Below are 19913 nucleotides of genomic sequence, written 5' to 3'. Positions count from 1 at the left end.
CATCAAAGATTTGGGAATGCTAGTTTTCACAATTTTTGTCACAAAATATTCCGAGATTCTAGAGCCACTTTCGAACATGGGTTTCCATTGTACAATCATAGTTATGACTCAAATGTGACTCTTGGAAAACTTATCCTCCAAACAAACACATGAAACCATCAATCATGTGCTGCATTGTTTTTAAAAATAAATGAATTCAATTAAGATGTGTGAAAAAAAAGACTGCATTATGACTAATGTTGATCACAATTATAGCTAGGGGTAGGGACATCTACTTGATTGATGGGAGGGGGGACACATGAGGCAGGTATTTGGGTGCGAACATTATATTGTATGACTACAATAGGGTTAGAGACGATGTAGAAGCAAGTCGTGGTGCACGTCGCGAAAAGGCTCAACATGCCGCCCATAATGAGCGGCCATGTGGGGGGATAGTAACATGTCAAAGTCCCTTCCATGTAAACATCCAACCGCATGTTCGTTGCTCCCGAGTTGTACATCCCACCCATTAACAAAAATATGGAAGCCAATGTTGTAAGAATCCTACATCAATAATATTTAATATGTTATCACCAGATCATCAACATTTACATAATTCAAAAGTTAAAAACACCTATAAATAGAGTCAATGTTTTGTGGGGTGTTCATGTCTCAAGAAGCCTCTCTATATTCTAAGAATGAAGACCTTGAGAGAGAGAGAGAGATAGAGGCATGTCATGCAGACATAGAGGAATGTGGTGATCAATGCTCCTGATCATCTTTAATCTCTTGGTTAGGGCAAAGTATACACAAAGCAGTGGTTTAATGTTCTGTCTAGTTCTTTTCAAAGCCCCATATTGATTTCATTAATTAGAAACCTTTATTTTGATTGAGACTTTAGACATGTTAACCTACAGTGCATGCCTAATTTGCAACTCATTGATTGCACATATTGTAGGAAACTTGTATATCACAAATCAAAATGCCGCGTGGCCATTTCAGGCTATCATGATCCCAAAGTCAATGTATATGTATATGTATATGCCATAGATTCCATTGACAATCAAGGCAGCTATGGATAAGGTTGCAACCCTACTTGGATTTGTGCTTTGAGAGAAAAGATGCTGGGTTTGGACTGACTTTATGTTTCATCATGACTCACATTTGTACACCAAAAGAATGTAGCACACAAATGTGCAGTTGAATATTACATATTGCAATAGTATATGGTGGCCCACACACACACACACACACACACATATGTACATATATATACATACATACATACATACATACATACATACATACATATATTCTCCCCTTTATGGTTCCTTTGTCTTTGTCGTGGCATGACAAATGTTTCGTCTTCTTGGTGGCATGTTGTTAGTAGTTATAGACCATGTTAGTGTTCCGATTCACTAAATGACTCATCCTCGGGTCACCTCATGGCAACCAATGCGTATTGTTTTCTTGTCAATTGGCATCTTGTGGTCAATGGGGAACACAATGATTCATTTGTACAAACTGATATTTTGGCATCCATGATCGAACTATTCAATGCGATGACAATGATCCCCTCATGTTGGTTTGGTTAGGCCCTGTTATGTTTAGTGATATTACTTGATCTTAGAGGAATTAAATGGCATTCCGCACGATTTATGTGCCGAAAATGTTTGCCATTCCGCACGATTTATTTTTTATGTTCCTTGCTTAATGTAGCGATTAATTGGGTATGAACCATGGGATAGTCGGCTCTTTATGAAATGTTTGGCAAACATTAAGCTTTCATGAATAATCCTTGCTTTATGGCTGCCCTTTCTCATTAATTTTCTATGAGTCTAATACATCTTTCTTTCTAGTCAAGGTTAGCATTCATACTTTGGAGAAGGGGGTAATGCATCGAACATACCATGACATAACGAGACACAAAATTGCCGTGGTTCGAGAGCTTGGAGGAAGAGTTTGCTTGACACAACAACATGCACAGCCTCCTCCGATATTGCTAATTGCTTGTGCCGCAAGAATTACAAAGGACCCCACAATCCCAAGCCCGGTCGCAGGGGTGGATTGCCATCTACAATAGGAATAGTCTGGGGCATATGAGAAGATATAATGGCCATCCTGTACCATGCACCATCCCAATTGTGTTTGTCAAGCTGATATCAATGTCACCAACATACCAATAGGTTGGTAGTTAGGAAATACTCATATGATCCATTTTCACCCATGTCTTTTATATATATCATGACAATTTACTATTTCAGAGGTGGGGATGTGAAACATGTACATCATCGAGCATTGCTCGTCGGACCAATTCACATTCTATTATCAATTGATGTATGAAATAAAATCTGGTAATGGTAATGATTGAGTGTATGATCGTGGTATGACAGTATGGAGATGGAGTATTTACGTGATGAAAAAAAGATAGAAAGCACATTAATGTGTATCAGAATGCAAGGTGGAATGATTAAGTGCACAGTATATGTTAAGAAACCAAATGCAATATGTACATGTATGATTAAATTACACATGTTGTGATCATAATGAAATTATATAATGGTACCTTGACTCCAGAAAAGGATCCGGCAATGCCGCATATGAAAGCAAGCACACCTAGTCCACATACAATGCCAAGCATCACCTTGTTGGAAGCCATATAACTAGTTATCACTTGTTGCACAAAAAAATATTTTCAATCATACCCACTTATGCACATGAACTCTATAATAATAAAAGTATGACGGAGAACTACAACCAATAAAGGCTAGCACAATTACAAAAGTCCAACCCTCTTAAAGTTTATGGTTCAAATATGGAACCCTAGGATATATATATGTATAAATATGCGACTATATTTATAAATTCAAGTAAAGTGACTTCAATTATATGATATTCATATTCCTTACGCATTTAGTACAATGTACACCCAAAATTCTTATAAATGGTTTCCCTTTACAAAAAGTATGACTTCCAAGTTCAAAAATGTCAACTAAAGTTGGTACTCGCTCCCCTTGGTACAATTAGATCTTGATAACAGAGCTGTTTTTGTGCAAGCCACCTCTATAGTTGGCTATTATATTGGTAATTGTATTCAAGGAGAGTAATGTGATGGGTTCATACTCAATGTTATGCAAGATGGAGAGCATATCAACAAATTAAGTGGTGTTACAAGAGTGATTTACACATCATAACAAGTTAAAAGATTTATGGTAAGGCAAGTAAACTGAAGTCTCAGTATACTAGGTCCTATGGTAACATACCTCCCTTGCATTAGGAGGAGAAAAATGGAGAATGAGAATTGATATACCATGTCCCACAATGTTTTGATAGCTTTCATGTCACATATTGAAACAATTCAAATGATTTTTTCACATATCTTTTAATTATGATATTGATGAAATGGTTTGGGAAGTCCATCCTTTTAAGCTATATATTCATAAAAAATTGGCTATTCATGAGTATCAAGGCGAATTTTAAGAGCTTTAACCAATTGAAACTGTCTCCTTTTCGGTTGAAATGTTGTTTTAATCCATTTCTCTCTTTTATGTCCCAGGGTTTAGGCATGTGAGCTAATATTACAAAAGTATGTCATTTACGACAACGCCGAGAATTCAAATTAGGTTGTAGCGAATGTAACAAGGGTTTACGATAAGTTTTGTGGAGAAGTAGGCTTCTCAAAACCTTATTGTTAGAATTAGCTTTTGTGTCAAAGTAGTGGCTTCTTGAGGCCATGTTTCACTAGAAATGCGAGCAATAGCAGTCAAGAGGTGTCAATGTAGCCATTCCTTTCTTTGCAATATGGTACAAGGATTTCGACGGAATATTATTGAAAAATCTGTATAATACAAGGTTCAAGTGATTTGAGTGTACAATCCTTGACTTTCAGTAGTAGCCCGGGCTTGGGACACCGGCTTCGTAATTGCCTGGGGCGGGTACGGTGGCGGCGTCCTGGATGCCGTTGACATTGTGCATTTGAATGGTGAAATTATTGTTTTGTTCAAATAAGTAATTATTGGTGGGGGGGTCATTGGAGGTGGCAATGATGTAGAAGCAAATGGCGGTCCCCATGGCAAAAAGGCTCAACACACCACTTGCAATGAACGACCATTTGCTGGCCCGTAGCAAACAATGGTACCATCATTGTAGACATCCAACCACATGTGCACCGGCCCCGAGTTGTTGACCCCACCAACGAACAAAAATAGCAAGGACAAGACATAATAAACATATATAAGAAAAATTGGGTAGTATGACTCTTTGGACAACATTGTCATTTTAGTCCTTGTGTTGTGGACGACATATCCAACGTGGCTCAATGCGATTGTTCAAGGAGAAAAATGTAACTATCCATGTGTGTGCATCTTCATGATTTAAAAAGGACTTCTATGTTATAAATGTAAAATTGTTGTCCGTGAAATTATCCTTCTCTTAGACTTGTTTTTGAGTTAGACCATTTCTCACTCTAGGGAGGTGAGAGAGAAGGGAGATTGGAGTCTGGGCATGTATGAAAATTACATAACATGAGAGGATAAGACAGAAAATGGTAATGATTTGTGCGCCAACCATAAAGATACATCCAACAATCCCAAGGACGGCTGCCGGAGTTGGATCCCAAAGACAATAGGAATAGTCGGTTGCATACCGAAAATTCGCGCCATCCTAGACCACAAATAGTGTGTACATCAACATTAATGTCATCATAAATATGTCATCATAAATATGGCGCACCGGATAAAGCCAAGAAGGCCGGGTACCGGTTGAGCACGGAAATCGAAAGGACCACGGACCTGCGAAAGGTCTTGGAGGAACGTATCCTCGACAGCAAAGTGGAGCTGTCGTTGAGGGAAGTGCTCGGGATCGCCAAGAAGGAGTTCCACGACTCCATCGTAGACTTGGTGAAGAGGAAGAGGCTGTCGACAAAGCCAGAGCTGGAGAAGCCGGTGGAAGTGCGAACGACGCACATAGAGGACATGGCGCTAGAAGACGAGTTGGCGGAGAGCCACTATTCGAGGCCGCACTGGGCCAGAGCGACCACGGAGACCCCTATTCAGATCGGAGATGTCTAGGAGCCGGTGGTGGGGTTGGTGGACCACGGTTCAGAAATCAACTTGATGTCCATGGACTTCTACAAAAAGGGGAAATGGCTGATCAACACCAAACACAGCTGGAAAATATGGGCAGCGACACGTGCTACGGAGGAGTTGCATGGTGCGTGCCGGAATATACGCGTAAAGGTCGGTGACGTCAAGATAGATCAACATTTCTTCATGCAAGAAACATCCTCGCACTCGGTGATTCTCGGCGAGCCATACATTACGACAGCACGCATGGAGACGAAAGTGCTGGACAACGGTTCGGTGTACGCGCGTGTCAAGAGCCAGGACAGTCGGCATTCCGTCCAATTCATGACCGTACGTCTGAACCATGAGAGGAATTGCGAGACCCTCGACGGCGGTAGCCGAGGGGATTTTTAGAGAGGGCTATCAGGGCGTGGGGCCGCGGTAGTCCGGACGTACCGGAAGAACCCCACACATGTACCATAGGTAGGAAATTTTGGTTCTTCGACAGCGGGGGTTGTGTGATTGTTGGCGTCGTTGGCCGGGAGAAGAAGAGGGCGGAGGAGCGACTTTGGGCATGCAGAATCCTCGGCCTTGGAGAGGAAATCAATGGAGCCGTGGAGGCGGTCTCTTTCGACGACACCTTGGGACAGTTACGAGAGGTGGTCGGAGGAGGCCTTAAAGAGGACCTGACGATTCCGGTATGTTTGGAAGGAATGTACGAAGTCATCGCCGACTTCTGTAACGGGCTCGAGTCGGATCGGACGGCCCGGGTGGACACAAAGTACAAGACTGTGGACCGGAAGGTGAGGCTAGTAACGACACCCTTGCCAGAGGGCAGCGAGTTACGAGTAAAGGGGGGTGCATCGGACCCGAGTTTGCAAGATCCAGCCAGCATAGGACACACGTTCACCGATATAACTCCACGAGAGCTCAAGATCGGTGGGGGTGGCTTTCTACTGCCGACGGAAGAGGACCGGTTTTTGAGAATGCTCGGGAGGCACGGGAAGGCTTTCGCATTCTCACCGGAGGAGATCGAGTGCGTAGACTCGATAGTTGTGGAACCGATGGTGATCTTCACGGTACCGCATGTGCCGTGGAACCTCAAACCGATTTCGGTACCCAGAGCTCATATCCCGAAGCTGATGGAGCTGTTGAAACAGAAGGTCGAGATGGGCATCCTCGAACCGTCGAGTGCCCCATACTCGAATCGGTGGTTTACCGTGCCAAAGAAGAACGACACGTTATGTTTTATTCAAGACCTGCAACCAGTCAACAAGGTGACCATTCGAAACGCAGGAATCAGACCGACCATAGACGAGTTCGCGGAGGCCTTCGCCCGAAGGTCAATTTACTCTGTCGGTGATCTGTACTCGGGGTACGATTAGTTCCAACTAGCCGTGGAGAGCAAAGACATTACGACGATGTGGACTCCCCTCGGCCTAGTGCGGATGTGTACCCTACCACAAGGAGGGACGAACTCGGTGGCTCACATGGTGAACGCGATGAACAAAGTGCTCAGGGATTGTCTCCCGGACATCACCATGCCATTCTTAGACGACATCTCGATCAGGGGATGCCCGGTGGAGGAAAAGGACGAGACAATCAGATCGGACGGATGTCGGAATTTCGTGGCGACTCACATCGATGACTGCAAGAAGGTGATGCAGAGACTAAAGGCGCGAGGCTCACCTTCTCCGGGGAAAAATCGGCCTTCAGGCAATCAGAGATCATGGTCGTCGGGCACCTATGCGGACCATACGGTCGGAAACCGTCGTCGGCCAAGGTGGAAGCCATCTCCGCGATGAAGCATGACTGCAATTCGGTTACGGAGGTTCGTAGATTCTTGGGAGCATGCGCGTTCTACCATATCTGGATCCCTCATTACGCCCACGTCGCGGAGCCGCTGTATGGGTTGCTGAAGAAAGGGCGTAAATTCGAGTGGGGAGACGAGCATACGGAGTCAGTCCGAAAGATGAAGGAAGCACTTGACACGGCACCGGCGCTCCGAAAGGCTGTCTACGGCAAAGACACTCCGATTTACGTAACCGTAGACACGAGTCCGACCGGGATTGGATGGGTGATCAACCAAGAGGATGATGTTGGCACGAGGTTCCCCATCCGGCTCGGCGTGAAGGTCCTCAGTGAGCGACAACGAGGATACGCCCAGTTTAAACGCGAACACTGGGGTATCGTTTCGGCGGTGAAGGTCGATAAAGATTATTTGATCGGGACAGAGGTAATAATCGAGACGGACTGCCTGTCGATTCTCGGCATGGTTTCCGGATGCGTGACGCCGGACCTGGCAATGCTCAGGTGGATAGCGTACATCAAGTCCCTGAATCCGGAGATACGACACATTTCCGGAAAAGACAATGCCATGGCCGACATGCTCTCAAGGGCGAGGTTCGAAAACGAGGACGACATGGTTTCGGAGGACGAGGAAGTCGCCGTAGATTTCTTCAAGGCGGCATATGTGACAACCAGAAAGGGGAGCACTCCGGCGCTTAACAAATTCGACGAGAGCAAGTATGACGGGGAGTGGCTCCAGATCGGCAGGCTCCTGAAAACAATGACACCGGACTCGGCATGGACAAAGGAAGAGGCCAACCGGATCCGGAAGAAAGCGTACCGATTCTTCCTTCGGGACGGGTATATATGGAAGCACCCGAAGAAGAGGGACGACATCCCGCTCCGAGTGGTGGCGAAGAAGGAGGAACAGGAGGAGTTGCTGGAGGCCTACCACGAGAGTCCCTGGGCCGGACACCGCGGAACGTGGGCCACGTTTGAGAAGCTAAAGGGGAAGTACTGGTGGCCGGGACTGTACCGGGACGTGCATCGGTTCATGACGACTTGTGAAAGCTGTCAGATGCACTCCATAGTCCGACACCGGGACGAGCTTCACCTGACCTACCCTCCGACCGTCCACTTCAAATGGATGGTGGATTTGGTGACGATGCCGATGGGGGTAGGACAGATGCGGTATCTGGTGCTGGCTCGGGAGGATCTGACGAACCAGGTTGAAGGCCGAGTGCTGCAGAACAAAACGACCACGGCTGTGTGCCGGTTTCTGATCGAGGACGTGATATGTTGGTACGGGAGCGTAGGAAAGATCGTGGCTGACCGCGGAGAGTTGGACCCGCAAGAGGCTGAAGAGCTGTTTGACCGACTAGGGGTCAAACTCTCGCTCACCACAACGTACAATCCAGAGGCTAACGGGAAGGTGGAACGCGAACACGGGCCGATTGTCAAAGCGCTAGTATGGGCGTGTGAAGGCCAAGTCGGGAACTGGCCGCGACTGTTACCTTATGCCTTGTAGGCGGACCGAACTACGCACAGTTCGGTAACCGGGTTCATGCTGGCAGAGCTTATGTACGGACAGAGGCCGATCATGCCAACAGAGTTAACCATCTCCTCATGGGCCACGGTGGACTGGAGAGATGAGATGAGCTGGGAGGAGCTGCTAGCGGCACGGATTCGACAGCTCGAGCGAAGGCCGGAGGACGTGGAACGAGCCGCGGAGAAGCTTTGGTTGGCAAGGTTGAACCGGACTCACCGACTGCGGTTTGACCGGACTCACCGACTGCGACCGGAGAAAATCGAGGAAGGCGATTGGGTCCTAGTGTATGACAACAGCCTTGACAACCAGCACAGGGCAACGCGGAAGTTTGCAAGGAGGTGGTTCGGGCCTTCCGTGGTGATAGGCGCCAACGACAACGGGACCTACCATCTTGCGGAGCTCGACGGTACGAGGATGGCAATACCAGTAGCGGGGAAGAGGGTGAAAGCATTTAAGAAACGACACGAGTGTGAGCCGGATCTGGAAAGCATGGACGACGACGACGGGCGGTCCGAGGCGGATGACGATCCGGAAGACGAGGAGTAAAGCATGGACCGGTTTTCTCCAGCAAGAGCCCAATTTTGGCGCATACCGGTGGATGCGCGGTTAGGTGGGGGCGGATGTCATGAAGAAAACCGTCCCTAGGCGGAAACCGAGTTTAGCGTGTGTAAACTGGCCCTTACACGCGAGCACGCTTTTCGTTGTATGGTAAGTAGGTAGGTACAAGTCGGCTGAGGTGAAATCCTAGGTAGCATGCATTCAATAGGGAGAGAATCGAGGTGTATCTCTGTCCAAAAGGACAGAGAATTAATGTGATGTAATGGATGATAACGGCCTCCCTCCTTCGGCTATAAAAGAGAGGGAGAGGAATTGAAAAGGTATCGCGCGTTAGAGGGGACGAAGTGCTGTCGGACTGGGACCGAGCCCTTCACCTCTGCCACTCTCCATAGCCATTTTTGCGCAGGTTTTCGAGAGGCTGACTCTGCTCCGTGGAACGCCCGTGTGCTTCCGGTAGAGTCTCCATCTCGCTCTTCTGTGTGTGAGTGAACATGCGGCGGTGCTCGCCTTGCCGGCCTATTAGTTGTAACCGTCTTGATATATATATATATATATATATATATATATATATATATTTATATACATACGTGTTCACATACTCGGACTTCTAGTCGTCTCGTTTTGCTGTGTTGTTGGACTGTGAGTCCTGTGTGCTCCTGTGTCTGTGCGTGTGCAAGTGCGTCCGTTGCCTTTCCGTTCTCCTCCTTCTCAGCTATTTCTCGGTCCAAGACCCCGGTGGTCCCGCCTCGTTCTCCACGCACGCGCGTAACAACGCGACAACGTGAACAAAGGTCTACTCGATGTAATTTACTCCGATGTATGGGGACCAGCTCAGACAACAACATTCGGAGGATGCCGATACAATGTCATCTTTATTGATGACTTCTCCAGGCACACCTGGATCTACCACATGTGGCAAAAGAGCGAAGTGTTCGGACACTTCCAAAAATTCAAGAGTGAAGTCAAAAAATTCAAGAGTGGAGTCATGTATGATGTCTTCAATCAGATGGAGCCAAGGAATACTTCTTTGATGCATTCATGGTATACCTTCGACAAGAAGGAATCAGGTGAGAATTTTCCCCGTCGAATACACCACCAAACACAAAAATCGGCACATTCTCGAAGTAGCATGGACCATGCTTAACAAGAAGCACATGCCGAAGTCCTATTGGGCCGAAGAAGCAAATATTGTCGTCTACCTCATGAACCGGTGCACAACATCCGGAGTGCATACACTTAGCCCCCACGAGAAATACTATGGAATGAAGCCAAATCTATCCCATGTAAGGATATTTGGCTCCATTGCATACGTGCACATCCCTGACGAAAAGCGGTGTTGAGAGATCAAGCTCAACTTAGTTTAGTTAGTTAGTCAACCATGTAACTTGTAGTTACCTAGATAGAATCTAGTTAGAAGTTCAAATTGACATGAGCTATGATTGTTTATGTTTATAAACTTGTATGGTGAATATTTATCTAAAGACTATAGTGAATAGCATATAATGGGTAAATATATGTGGTAGGTGAGAATTAGACACAAAATCAGTGGCTACAAAAGTGGCGTCTAATAGGTGAGTCAAGTTGTAAGTAGCTAGCATAAACATAAGGTATAAATAGATATAAAATGAGTTCTATACATATAGAAAAAAGGAGAGCAAGAGGAATACCTTAAGTGTCATATGTAAGTGAGAAGTTCTATAGATTGTCTTTGATATACATTGTTAGTCTCTCTCTCACGATCTCTTTTGTATCAGCTATTTTGTAAGATTCATATCTTAATGAATATATAGCCATTTCTTATGTTTAAACATTCTTTGGAAAGCTCGTTCTGTGTATAAAATTGCAGCCTCAGATTCATCATATTATTGGAGTTATCAATTTGAGAGTGAAAGGTGTCTGTCCATGTACTGGACCTACAATGGTTCACTATACACTTCTTACTGAGAATAGGAGGACAAATTCTCCATAGTTGGTATCAGAGCTTGGCTGGTGAAAAAGATTCTTCAACAATCCTCGAGTTGAAGAAAAGCAAGAAGAACTAAAGAGAAAGGGGGAGATTCACGAAACAAGAGTAGAGAATGACACAATTATTAGAGGTAACACTCATTATTTTTGATATATTTTGAATGGCTGAGTTGGGTCAACAAGTAGAGAAATTGGATAAAGATAACTACCCTATATGGAAGTTTAGAATGACCAATTACCTAATGGGAAAAGGCTTGTGGGGTACGGTGAGCGGAGAGGATGCTCAACCTAAAATCGATCAAGCTACAACCACTGAAGCCCAAAGGAGACAAGGAAAAGAATGGGAAGAGAGGAATAGGAAAGTCATGTTCCTCATTTCACAAGTAATTAGTAATTCCATAGTAGGGCATATTCAACATCTAAAAATTGCTAAGGATGCATGGGAAACTCTTGAAAGGATGTATTCAACAAATACAAAAGCTAGGAAACGTCAATTAAAAAATGAGTTGAACACAATTAAGAAATGTTAAAGTCAATCTATAGATGAATATACATTGAAGATCAAGGAGTTACGAAATGCTTTTGCTTCTATTGGTACAATAGTTGAAGATGAAGATATTGTGTGTTGTACTCTCAATGGATTGAGAGAAGATGAAATATGGAAGCATTTTATAACTTTCATGAATTTGAAAGATGAATATCCAAAGTTTGATCAACTAATCCCTCATCTTGTCATAGAAGAGCTTAGCTTTGGTGCTTTCAAAGGAAAGGATAGCTACAACCAAGTGTTGTATGCAGGTCAAGGTAAAGGAAGGATTTCAAGAGGAGGCTCAAGAGGAAACGCAAGAGGTCACAACAACTTCAAGTACAATCAAATTAATTTGGAGGAAACCAAGGATGGATCAAATGACAACACACAAGGAAGAGGCCGAGGAAAATTTAGAGGAAGAGGTCGAGGTTTCTACAACTCCCACAAAGGTATAACATGTTATAATTGTGGTAAAGTAGGACATTATGCTAGTCACTGTGATTGTTGGCTGAAAAATGGAAGGCAAAATGGAGGAAATCAAAGAACTCAAAGAAATTATGCAAGCACCTCAAGTGAAGGTATTAAGGATACATTACTTGCAATGAGTCATGAGTTTAGAAGCTCTTATGAAGATGATGGAAAATGGTATATTGATTCGGGTTGTAGTAATCATATGTCATGCCAAGAAAGTATGTTCACTAATTTACAGATACCAAATGGGAAAGGATGTGTTGAGACAGGTGATGATACTCAACACATGATTTAACACATTGGAGATGTAAGGCTTGGAGACACAAGTAAATCAAAGGTACTATCAAATGTTCTTCATGTTCCTACAATTTCAAAGAACTTGATTTCAGTAGGACAAATGGTAGAGAACAGTTATCATGTCACATTTAATGAAAATGGGTGCTTTATAAAGAATCCTAAAGAAGGTTTCAAGGTCATTGCTCAAGGTAAACGAGAAGGAAGAATGTTCACCTTGGACATTCAAAATCCTTATGGAAATGTCATGTATATTCAATTTGGGGACAAGAAAATCTCGGAGCTAGATTTATGGCACAAAAGGATAGGACACATTAACATTCCGAAGCTAAAGGACATGAGCAAACATGAAGTGGTAAGAGGTCTTCCAAAATTTAATAGTATTGGATTACATGAATTGTGTGAAGCTTGTCAATTAGGTAAACAAACAAGGCAACCATTCAAGAGGAGCAATTATGTGGCCCCAAATGTCTTGGATTTAATACATACGGATGTATGGGGACCTACCCGAGAGTCATCAATGGCTGGTAATAGATTTTTCGTCACTTTCATTGATGATCATTCAAGAAAGGTATGGTTGTTTTGTATGAAGCAAAAATCGGATGTGTTTTCTATATTCAAGAGATTAAAAGATGAAGTTGAAAAAGAAATAGGAAGGCATACCAAAATCTTAAGATCCGATGGTGGAGGGGAGTACTTCTCCAATGAGTTTTCAGATTTCTTACAAGAGAATGGGATTAAAAGGCAATTTACTTGTCAATATACGCCTCAACAAAACGGCGTAGCTGAGAAGAAAAATAGGCAAATCGCAGAAGTCGCAAGATGCATCTTGAATGAGATGAAGGTACCATTACACTATTGGGCTGAAGCTACCACAACTGCCGTTTACTTGATGAATAGATGCAAAACATCAGGAATACATAACTTGACACTAGAGGAGGTATATTCTGGTAGAAAACCTAATCTTACACGCCTAAAAGTTTTTGGATGTGTTTGTTTTGTTCACATTCCTCAAGAAGTAAGAACAAAGATGGAACCAAGGTCAGAAAAATGCATTTTCATTGGCTATTCGATGGAGCAAAAAGGATATAAGTGTTATAATCCTATAACAAAGGAAGTAAGGGTCTCACGAGATGTGGTCTTTGATGAACTAAAACCATGGTATGAAGATAAAGGAAAGGGAAAAGTTCTCGAAGAGGATTATGATGATTATGTAGGAACTAATCAAAGTGAAGTTCAACAATCAAGCATAGAAATTTCATATCCAGAGGCATCTACATCAAAAGAAGATCGTTCATCATGGAAGGAAAGACATGAAAGTCATCATATAGCTGACGAAACAAGTGTTGTTGGAAATAGTGAGATAGACGCAAGTGAAGTTGAAAATGAAGAGATGACCACTTCTAAGCTAAACCCGAATAACTTGAAGAAACAACATTCTAAAGGCAATGAAAGAAGATCATCAAGGATAAGGTATCCAATTCAAAGGTTGACTTATGATAGTTTCATGGCAAAACATTTTGCATATATGATGCAGGTTGTCAAAGACAAAGAGCCCGAGACATATGAAGAAGCTTGTACACAAATGGAATGGAAGCAAGCTATGAAAGAAGAAATCAAAGCTCTCAACGATAATCACACATGGGATCTAGTGACAAAGAAAGAAGGTACGAAAATCATTCCAAACAAAATGGGTGTTCAAAGTGAAGAGAAATGTTGACGGTTCATTAGCTAGACACAAAGTTAGGTTGCTTGCAAAAGGGTTTAAACAAACACAAGGCATAGATTATGATGAAATTTTTAGCCCAGTTGCAAAGATGGGGACAATTAGAACCTTGATAGAAATCAGTGCTTCTAAGAGGTGGCCATTATATCAACTCGACATCAAGAATGCCTTTCTAAATGAAGAACTACAAGAAGAGGTATACATGAGTCAACTGAAGACGAAAACTATCTAGATTTTGTTTGTAGATTGAAAAAAGCACTTTATGGCTTGAAACAAGCACCACGAGCGTGGAACCAAAGATTGGTAGAGTATCTAATGAAATGTGGATACAACCCAAGCATTACTGATCCCTCATTGTATATGAAGAAAAAAGGAAAAAAGGAGGTATATATCTGTATATATGTTGATGATTTCATCATAATAAGGAATGGTGATACATGGATTAAGGATATAAAAGGAAAGCTTGGGAAAGAATTTAAAATTTCAGATCTGGGAGAGCTGAAATAGTTTTTAGGAATAGAAGTTGTTTATGGGAAAAGTAGCATCTACTTGATGCAAAGGAAGTACTTGTTGGATGTTCTTTTCAAATTTGGAATGAGTGAATGCAAACCACTCACTCAACCCATTGATACAAATACAAAACTATGCTCAAGTGATGGAGAAATGCTAGAAGATGCAACAACATACAAAAGTATTATAGGATCATTAATCTATGCAAGCATTACAAGACCCGATCTATGTTATGTTGTTGGTGTACTTTCTTAGTTTATGCAAACTCCAACAAATGAACATTTAAATGCAACTAAGAGAGTGTTAAGATATATAAAGCATACAATTAATCATGCTTTGTTTTATAAGTGTGATGAAGAATTGCAGGTCAAAGGCTTTAGTGATGCGGATTGGGCAAGTTCAAAGGAAGATAGGAGATCAACCTCAGGTTATGTGTTTATGATTGGAAGCAATCCTATCACATGGAGCTTGACGAAACAAGCTACTGTTGCACTTTCATCCATGGAGGCTGAGTATAGAGGATTAACATTTGCTACATGTGAAGCAATGTGGCTTACAAAGCTTTTGGCTGATCTTGAAGTGCATGTGGGAATCATTCCAATATACGGTGACAACATCATAAGTATTTACTTGGCAAGCAATCCCACTTTCCATGCGTGGAGTAAGCATATTGAAGTTCATTACCATTATTGACGAGAGAAGGTGTTGAGGAAAGATGTGGAGATAAAGTTCATCAAAACCAAAGATCAAGTTGCAGACATGTTCACAAAGTTCCTGGATGCTTCTAAACTAAAAGGTTTCAAAGATGTGATAAATTTGCAAGACATGGCTCAAGATAACTCCCAAATGAGCTTGAGGGGGAGTATTGAAGATAAATGTACAAGCTCAAATTGACATGAGCTATGATTGTTTATGTTTATAAACTTGTATGGTGAATATTTATCTAAAGACTATAATGAATAGCATATAATGGGTAAATATATGTGGTAGGTGAGAATTAGACACAAAATCAGTGGCTACAAAAGTGGCGTCTAATAGGTGGGTCAAGTTGTAAGTAGCTAGCATAAACATAAGGTATAAATAGGTATAAAATGAGTTCTATACATATAGAAAAAAGGAGAGCAAGAGGAATACCTTAAGTGTCATATGTAAGTGAGAAGTTCTATAGATTGTCTTTGATATACATTGTTAGTCTCTCTCTCACGGTCTCTTTTGTATCAGCTATTTTGTAAGATTCATATCTTAATGAATATATAGCCATTTCTTATGTTTAAAAACTCTTTGGAAAGCTCGTTTTGTGTAATTTTTGTGTATAAAATTCCAATATGAGAGTGAAAGGTGTATGTCCATGTATTGGACCTACAACGGTTCACCATATGCTTCTTACTGTGAATAGGAGGACAAATTCTCCACAACACATACACACACATATCACATAATCTTCCGCTTAACTTAATCACATAATTAGGTACTAATTAACCCATACTTAATTACTTACCTAATTCTTAACATGGTATCAGAGCGTGTGGTTTCGAAAATCCACTAAGCCCACCCGACTTCGTGATTGTGTGTTCGAGACGCCGACGACAAAATCCGGCTATCGGCTACCGTAGTGCTGCTACATAACATGTGTACATGATCGAAGGAAGAAAAGAAAAAGAAGATAAGACACTACAATCAACATGAACACACAAATGGGTAGCTCTCTCCCTAGTGAAAAGCTAGACCGGAGCAATTATTCATCTTGGGAGTATAAGATGACCCAATACCTCGTTAGCCAAGGGTATTGGAGCTACATCAACGACGCTCAAGAAAATCGACCCGACTCAAAGAACGCCGACTACGCAACATGGGAGCAAGCGGCTAGTCGAGTCATGTATTTCTTGGCAACATGTGTCCACGACGACATGCTCAACCATATTTGAGACACCAAGACGCCTAAAGAAGCGTGGGCGAACTTAAAGAAAATGTTCGTTGCCAACACAACTGCACGAAAGCTTCAATTCCGACAAGAGTTGAATAATATTCGACAAAAAGACATGTCCGTGTCGGACTACGCTACCAAAATCAAGAGCATTTGCGACTCACTTTGCTCCATCAACATAAACGTCGACGAAGACGAGTGGTTCAAGTATGCTTGGGCGGCCTCGCACAACGATTCGATCCATTATGGATGGCAATCTTGGTGAGAGAAAAACCTCCTTCATTCTTCAACCTCCAATCAATGCTATTGGTCGAAGAGAACTAGGTCCGAACCAAAAACAAGACGTTGGAAGGACAAATGTTCTTCTCGAATTCGACCCATCACAAGAAGGGAACTCAAACCTTCATGGAAGCCATCGAGAAACCTTCGGAAGAAGGGGGAGCTTCCACGCCGAACATGGTCGGCAAACGAGGCCCTCAACTTGCAATTATTGCAGCAAAATTGGCCACCACGGGGCGGAGTGTCAGAAAAAGAGAAGTAAGTCGGCTTCAACAAGTCGACAACTCACAAACTATGCATCAAACTCCGACTACGACAATCGTAGCGGAATGTTCACAAATTATGCCGCAAATTCCGACCACGAAATATTCGTAATGAGGAATAGAGCGAACTCTATGATGGCCTCCAACTCCACAAGAACCTCCAATTCGGAAGACGTGTGGTTCGTCGATTCCGGCGCCTCACATCACATGACATCCCACAAGGAGTGGTTCAATGACTTGCGTACACCGGATCGACCCGGCTACATAGAGACGGGAGACGACACCACGCATCCCATTCGGCACATCGGCAATGTTCCATCCGGCAATGGTGGTAAGAACAATTGCATCAAGAATGTTTTGCACGTGCCCACGATAACGAAGAATTTGGTCTCGGTCGGCCAAATCGTGGAGCAAGGCATGCAAGTCCATTTCAATAAAAGAAGGATGCTTCATCGAGAAAGATGGCCAACTCATAGCGAAGGGGCGGAGAGATGGCCAACTCATAGCGAAGGGGCGGAGAGATGGCCGAATGTTCATCCTCGATTAGAATGAGGTGAAATCGGCAATGTATGCTAAAAGTTTCAAAACCGAGACAAGCATTGAGTTGTGGCACAAAGAGAATCGGCCACATCAACCTTCGACGGCTTCAAGCTATGCAAACAAAGGGAGTCTTCATTGGACTTCTGACATTCGAGTCGAAACGAATCGATCGAGTATGTGAAGCGTGTCAACTCAGCAAACAACATTGATTCCCATTCCCGAAGGAGAGCTCCGCAAGCAAGGCCTCCTCGACATCATACACTCGGATGTATGGGAACCAGCTCAAACACCAATGATCGACGGATGCCGATACTACGTAACCTTCATCGACTACTACTCGCGCTACACGTGGATCTACCCGATGAAGAAGAAGAGCGAAGTGTTCTCCCACTTCCAAAAGCTCAAGGGGCAAGTCGAAAAAGAAACCGGTCGGCACATTCGCTGCCTACGATCGGATGGAGGCAAGGAGTACTTCTCCGATGAATTCACCTGCTACCTCCAAAGTGAAGGCATTCGAAGAGAATTCTTGTGCGGACACACCCCCCAACAAAATGGAGTCGTCGAAAGGAAGAATCAACGAATACTCAAGGTAGCACGCGCCATGATGCATGAGAAGCACATGCCAAACTTCTATTGGGCCGAAGCGGCATCCACGGCCGTCTATCTCATGAACCGGTGCACCACTAATGGAGTCCATGAGCTAACTCCCTACGAGCTCCTCCTCGGAAGGAAGCTGATCCTGTCGCACCTCAAGGTGTTCGGAAGCATTGCGAATGTGCGCATCCCGAACGAAAGACGATAAAAGGCCGACGCGAAGTCGGAGGAATGTATCCTCATAGGATACTCGTCCAAGAAGAAGGCATACAAGTGCTACAACCCATCTACCCAAGAGTTTTGGGTAAGTCGAGACATAGTCTTCGACAAGTCTGCATCCTGGTACGCACCAGAGACAACTTCGACTCTGACTCCGCTCAACGCAAAATCCGCCGAACAAGAGGTAGAAGATGGAGATAACTTCAAACACATGTTCGAAGAAAGTCTGATTACGGCAAAGCCTAGTGGGCCACAAGAGCCCCCACGCGACCCAAGCACGTCGTGGCCAAGTACGAACTTGGACAAAGGCAAAGGTAAGATGCCTGAATACGAAGTCGATCATCCCGACAACAATGGTTCGGATCGATCGTCTCCCGCACTAGATAGAGAGTTTGGTGTACCCATCATGCGTACACCCAGAGTAAAGAAGGCGCTCACATCGGTGAGCGAAAAGCTTTGATGCTCTTATAGAGAGAAGAATCCCGTCACTCGGGTCGGCTACAACGAGTATATGGCCCATCATTACGCCTTTGTGATGAAGGTGGCGGCCAAACAAGAGCCCAAGAGCTCCACTGAAGTGGCTCGTAACCCACGATGGGTGGAAGTAGTCAGCCTTCACCCACACACTACAAGCCTTCGACACCGACTTGAGGGGGAGGACCCGAGATTGCTACGGCAAAGAAAGCCGAAGACCGGACAGAAGCCGCACAGAAGCTGACATCGAAAGCCGGACAACGCCAAAACCCAAAGTGGATGTCAGATGCCTTCACCACAGGCTTGAGGGGGAGGAACCGAAACTGCGACAAAAACATCAATGCTGAAAGAAACAATACCGACCATCCAAAGCCGAAGCCGATTCAACCGAATCGTAGATCCGAACGTTGAAAGCCAAAGAGGACATCGGATGCCCCGTACTTGAGCTTGAGGGGGCGTGTTGAGAGATCAATCTCAACTTAGTTTAGTTAGTTAGTCAACCATGTAACTTCGTGGTTACCTAGATAGAATCTAGTTAGAAGTCTTGACTATAACGCCTTAAATAAGACCTTGTACTTAAGTGGGATATTCTAGATCCTCCACTCCTAAGTACATTTAATATAGGACTTACACTTTTGTACCTATATTATCCTCACACATGTGCACCCTTGCACATGAGATGTATATATACCTCATTGTAGGTATTTTTGTATTTGATGATGATGTTGCTAATTTAATATAGAGTTTATCATCCCCCATATTGTGTTGTTCATAAGTGTAACTTCCTCTCTCTCTCTCTTCCTCTCACACACATATCACATTATCTTTCGCTTAACTTAATCACATAATTAGGTACTAATTAACCCATACTTAATTACTTACCTAATTCTTAACAAGCGGCAAAAGCTAGATCCCAAGTTAGAGAAGTGTATTCTCATAGGATACTCATTGGGGCAAAAGGGGTACAAATGTTTCAAGCCATCTTCTTGGAAGTTTCGTGTAAATCGAGTCGTCATCTTTGACAAATCGGCATCATGGTACGAAGCTCATCCGACTCCTCTCGAATCATTTCCAGTTGACCCGAACATGGTCAACCAAAAGATAGAAGACGAAGATCAGTTGAAGCATATGTTCAAAGAAATTCCAATCATGGCCAGGCTCAATGGGCCACAAGAGCCCTGGAGCGAC

General features: G+C 43.5%; 2 protein-coding genes across 3 annotated transcripts; one reads left to right on the top strand and one right to left on the bottom strand.

The window, feature by feature from the left end:
• Positions 1-19: 19 nt before the first annotated feature.
• LOC147861419 (uncharacterized) lies at positions 20-2766 on the bottom strand. 2 transcript variants are annotated; one of them, XM_087322053.1, is made up of 4 exons: positions 2546-2766; positions 1889-2100; positions 248-543; positions 20-169 (listed from the first exon to the last, which is right to left on the bottom strand). In XM_087322053.1, exons 1-4 carry the CDS (start codon positions 2636-2638, stop codon positions 159-161), a joined length of 612 nt encoding a protein of 203 aa, XP_087178179.1. In that variant the 5' UTR covers positions 2639-2766; the 3' UTR covers positions 20-158. The 2 variants fall into 2 exon arrangements, with proteins under 2 accessions (XP_087178179.1, XP_087178178.1); XM_087322052.1 differs by lacking the exon at positions 20-169 and having other exon boundaries at positions 202-543; positions 2546-2765.
• Positions 2767-11063: 8297 nt separating this feature from the next.
• On the top strand, positions 11064-15326 carry LOC147861418 (uncharacterized). Its single transcript, XM_087322376.1, has 6 exons — positions 11064-11285; positions 11463-12171; positions 12292-13863; positions 14437-14613; positions 14791-15017; positions 15135-15326. Exons 1-6 carry the CDS (start codon positions 11064-11066, stop codon positions 15324-15326), a joined length of 3099 nt encoding a protein of 1032 aa, XP_087178502.1.
• Positions 15327-19913: the final 4587 nt, after the last annotated feature.

Source organism: Azolla caroliniana, unplaced genomic scaffold (genome assembly GCF_043228905.1).
Source record: "Azolla caroliniana isolate FFs.n. ecotype wild unplaced genomic scaffold, voAzoCaro1.0.p SCAF_7, whole genome shotgun sequence".
NCBI lineage: Eukaryota > Viridiplantae > Streptophyta > Polypodiopsida > Salviniales > Salviniaceae > Azolla > Azolla caroliniana.
Note: the sequence above shows the minus strand (reverse complement) of the source record. Positions and strands in the feature narration are given on the sequence as shown.

Excerpts from the sequence above, each read along its gene's own strand:
- LOC147861419 (XM_087322052.1), bottom strand. The coding sequence starts at position 2,638 with ATGGCTTCCAACAAGGTGATGCTTGGCATTGTATGTGGACTAGGTGTG. Across the intron at positions 2,101-2,545 it reads GATCCTTTTCTGGAGTCAAG|GATGGCCATTATATCTTCTC; the intron begins GTACCATTATAT and ends TGCATGGTACAG. Across the intron at positions 544-1,888 it reads TTGTGTCTCGTTATGTCATG|GATTCTTACAACATTGGCTT; the intron begins GTATGTTCGATG and ends TTATTGATGTAG.
- LOC147861418 (XM_087322376.1), top strand. The coding sequence starts at position 11,064 with ATGGCTGAGTTGGGTCAACAAGTAGAGAAATTGGATAAAGATAACTAC. Across the intron at positions 11,286-11,462 it reads TCATGTTCCTCATTTCACAA|ATCAAGGAGTTACGAAATGC; the intron begins GTAATTAGTAAT and ends TATACATTGAAG. Across the intron at positions 12,172-12,291 it reads GAAAGGATGTGTTGAGACAG|TAGGACAAATGGTAGAGAAC; the intron begins GTGATGATACTC and ends ACTTGATTTCAG.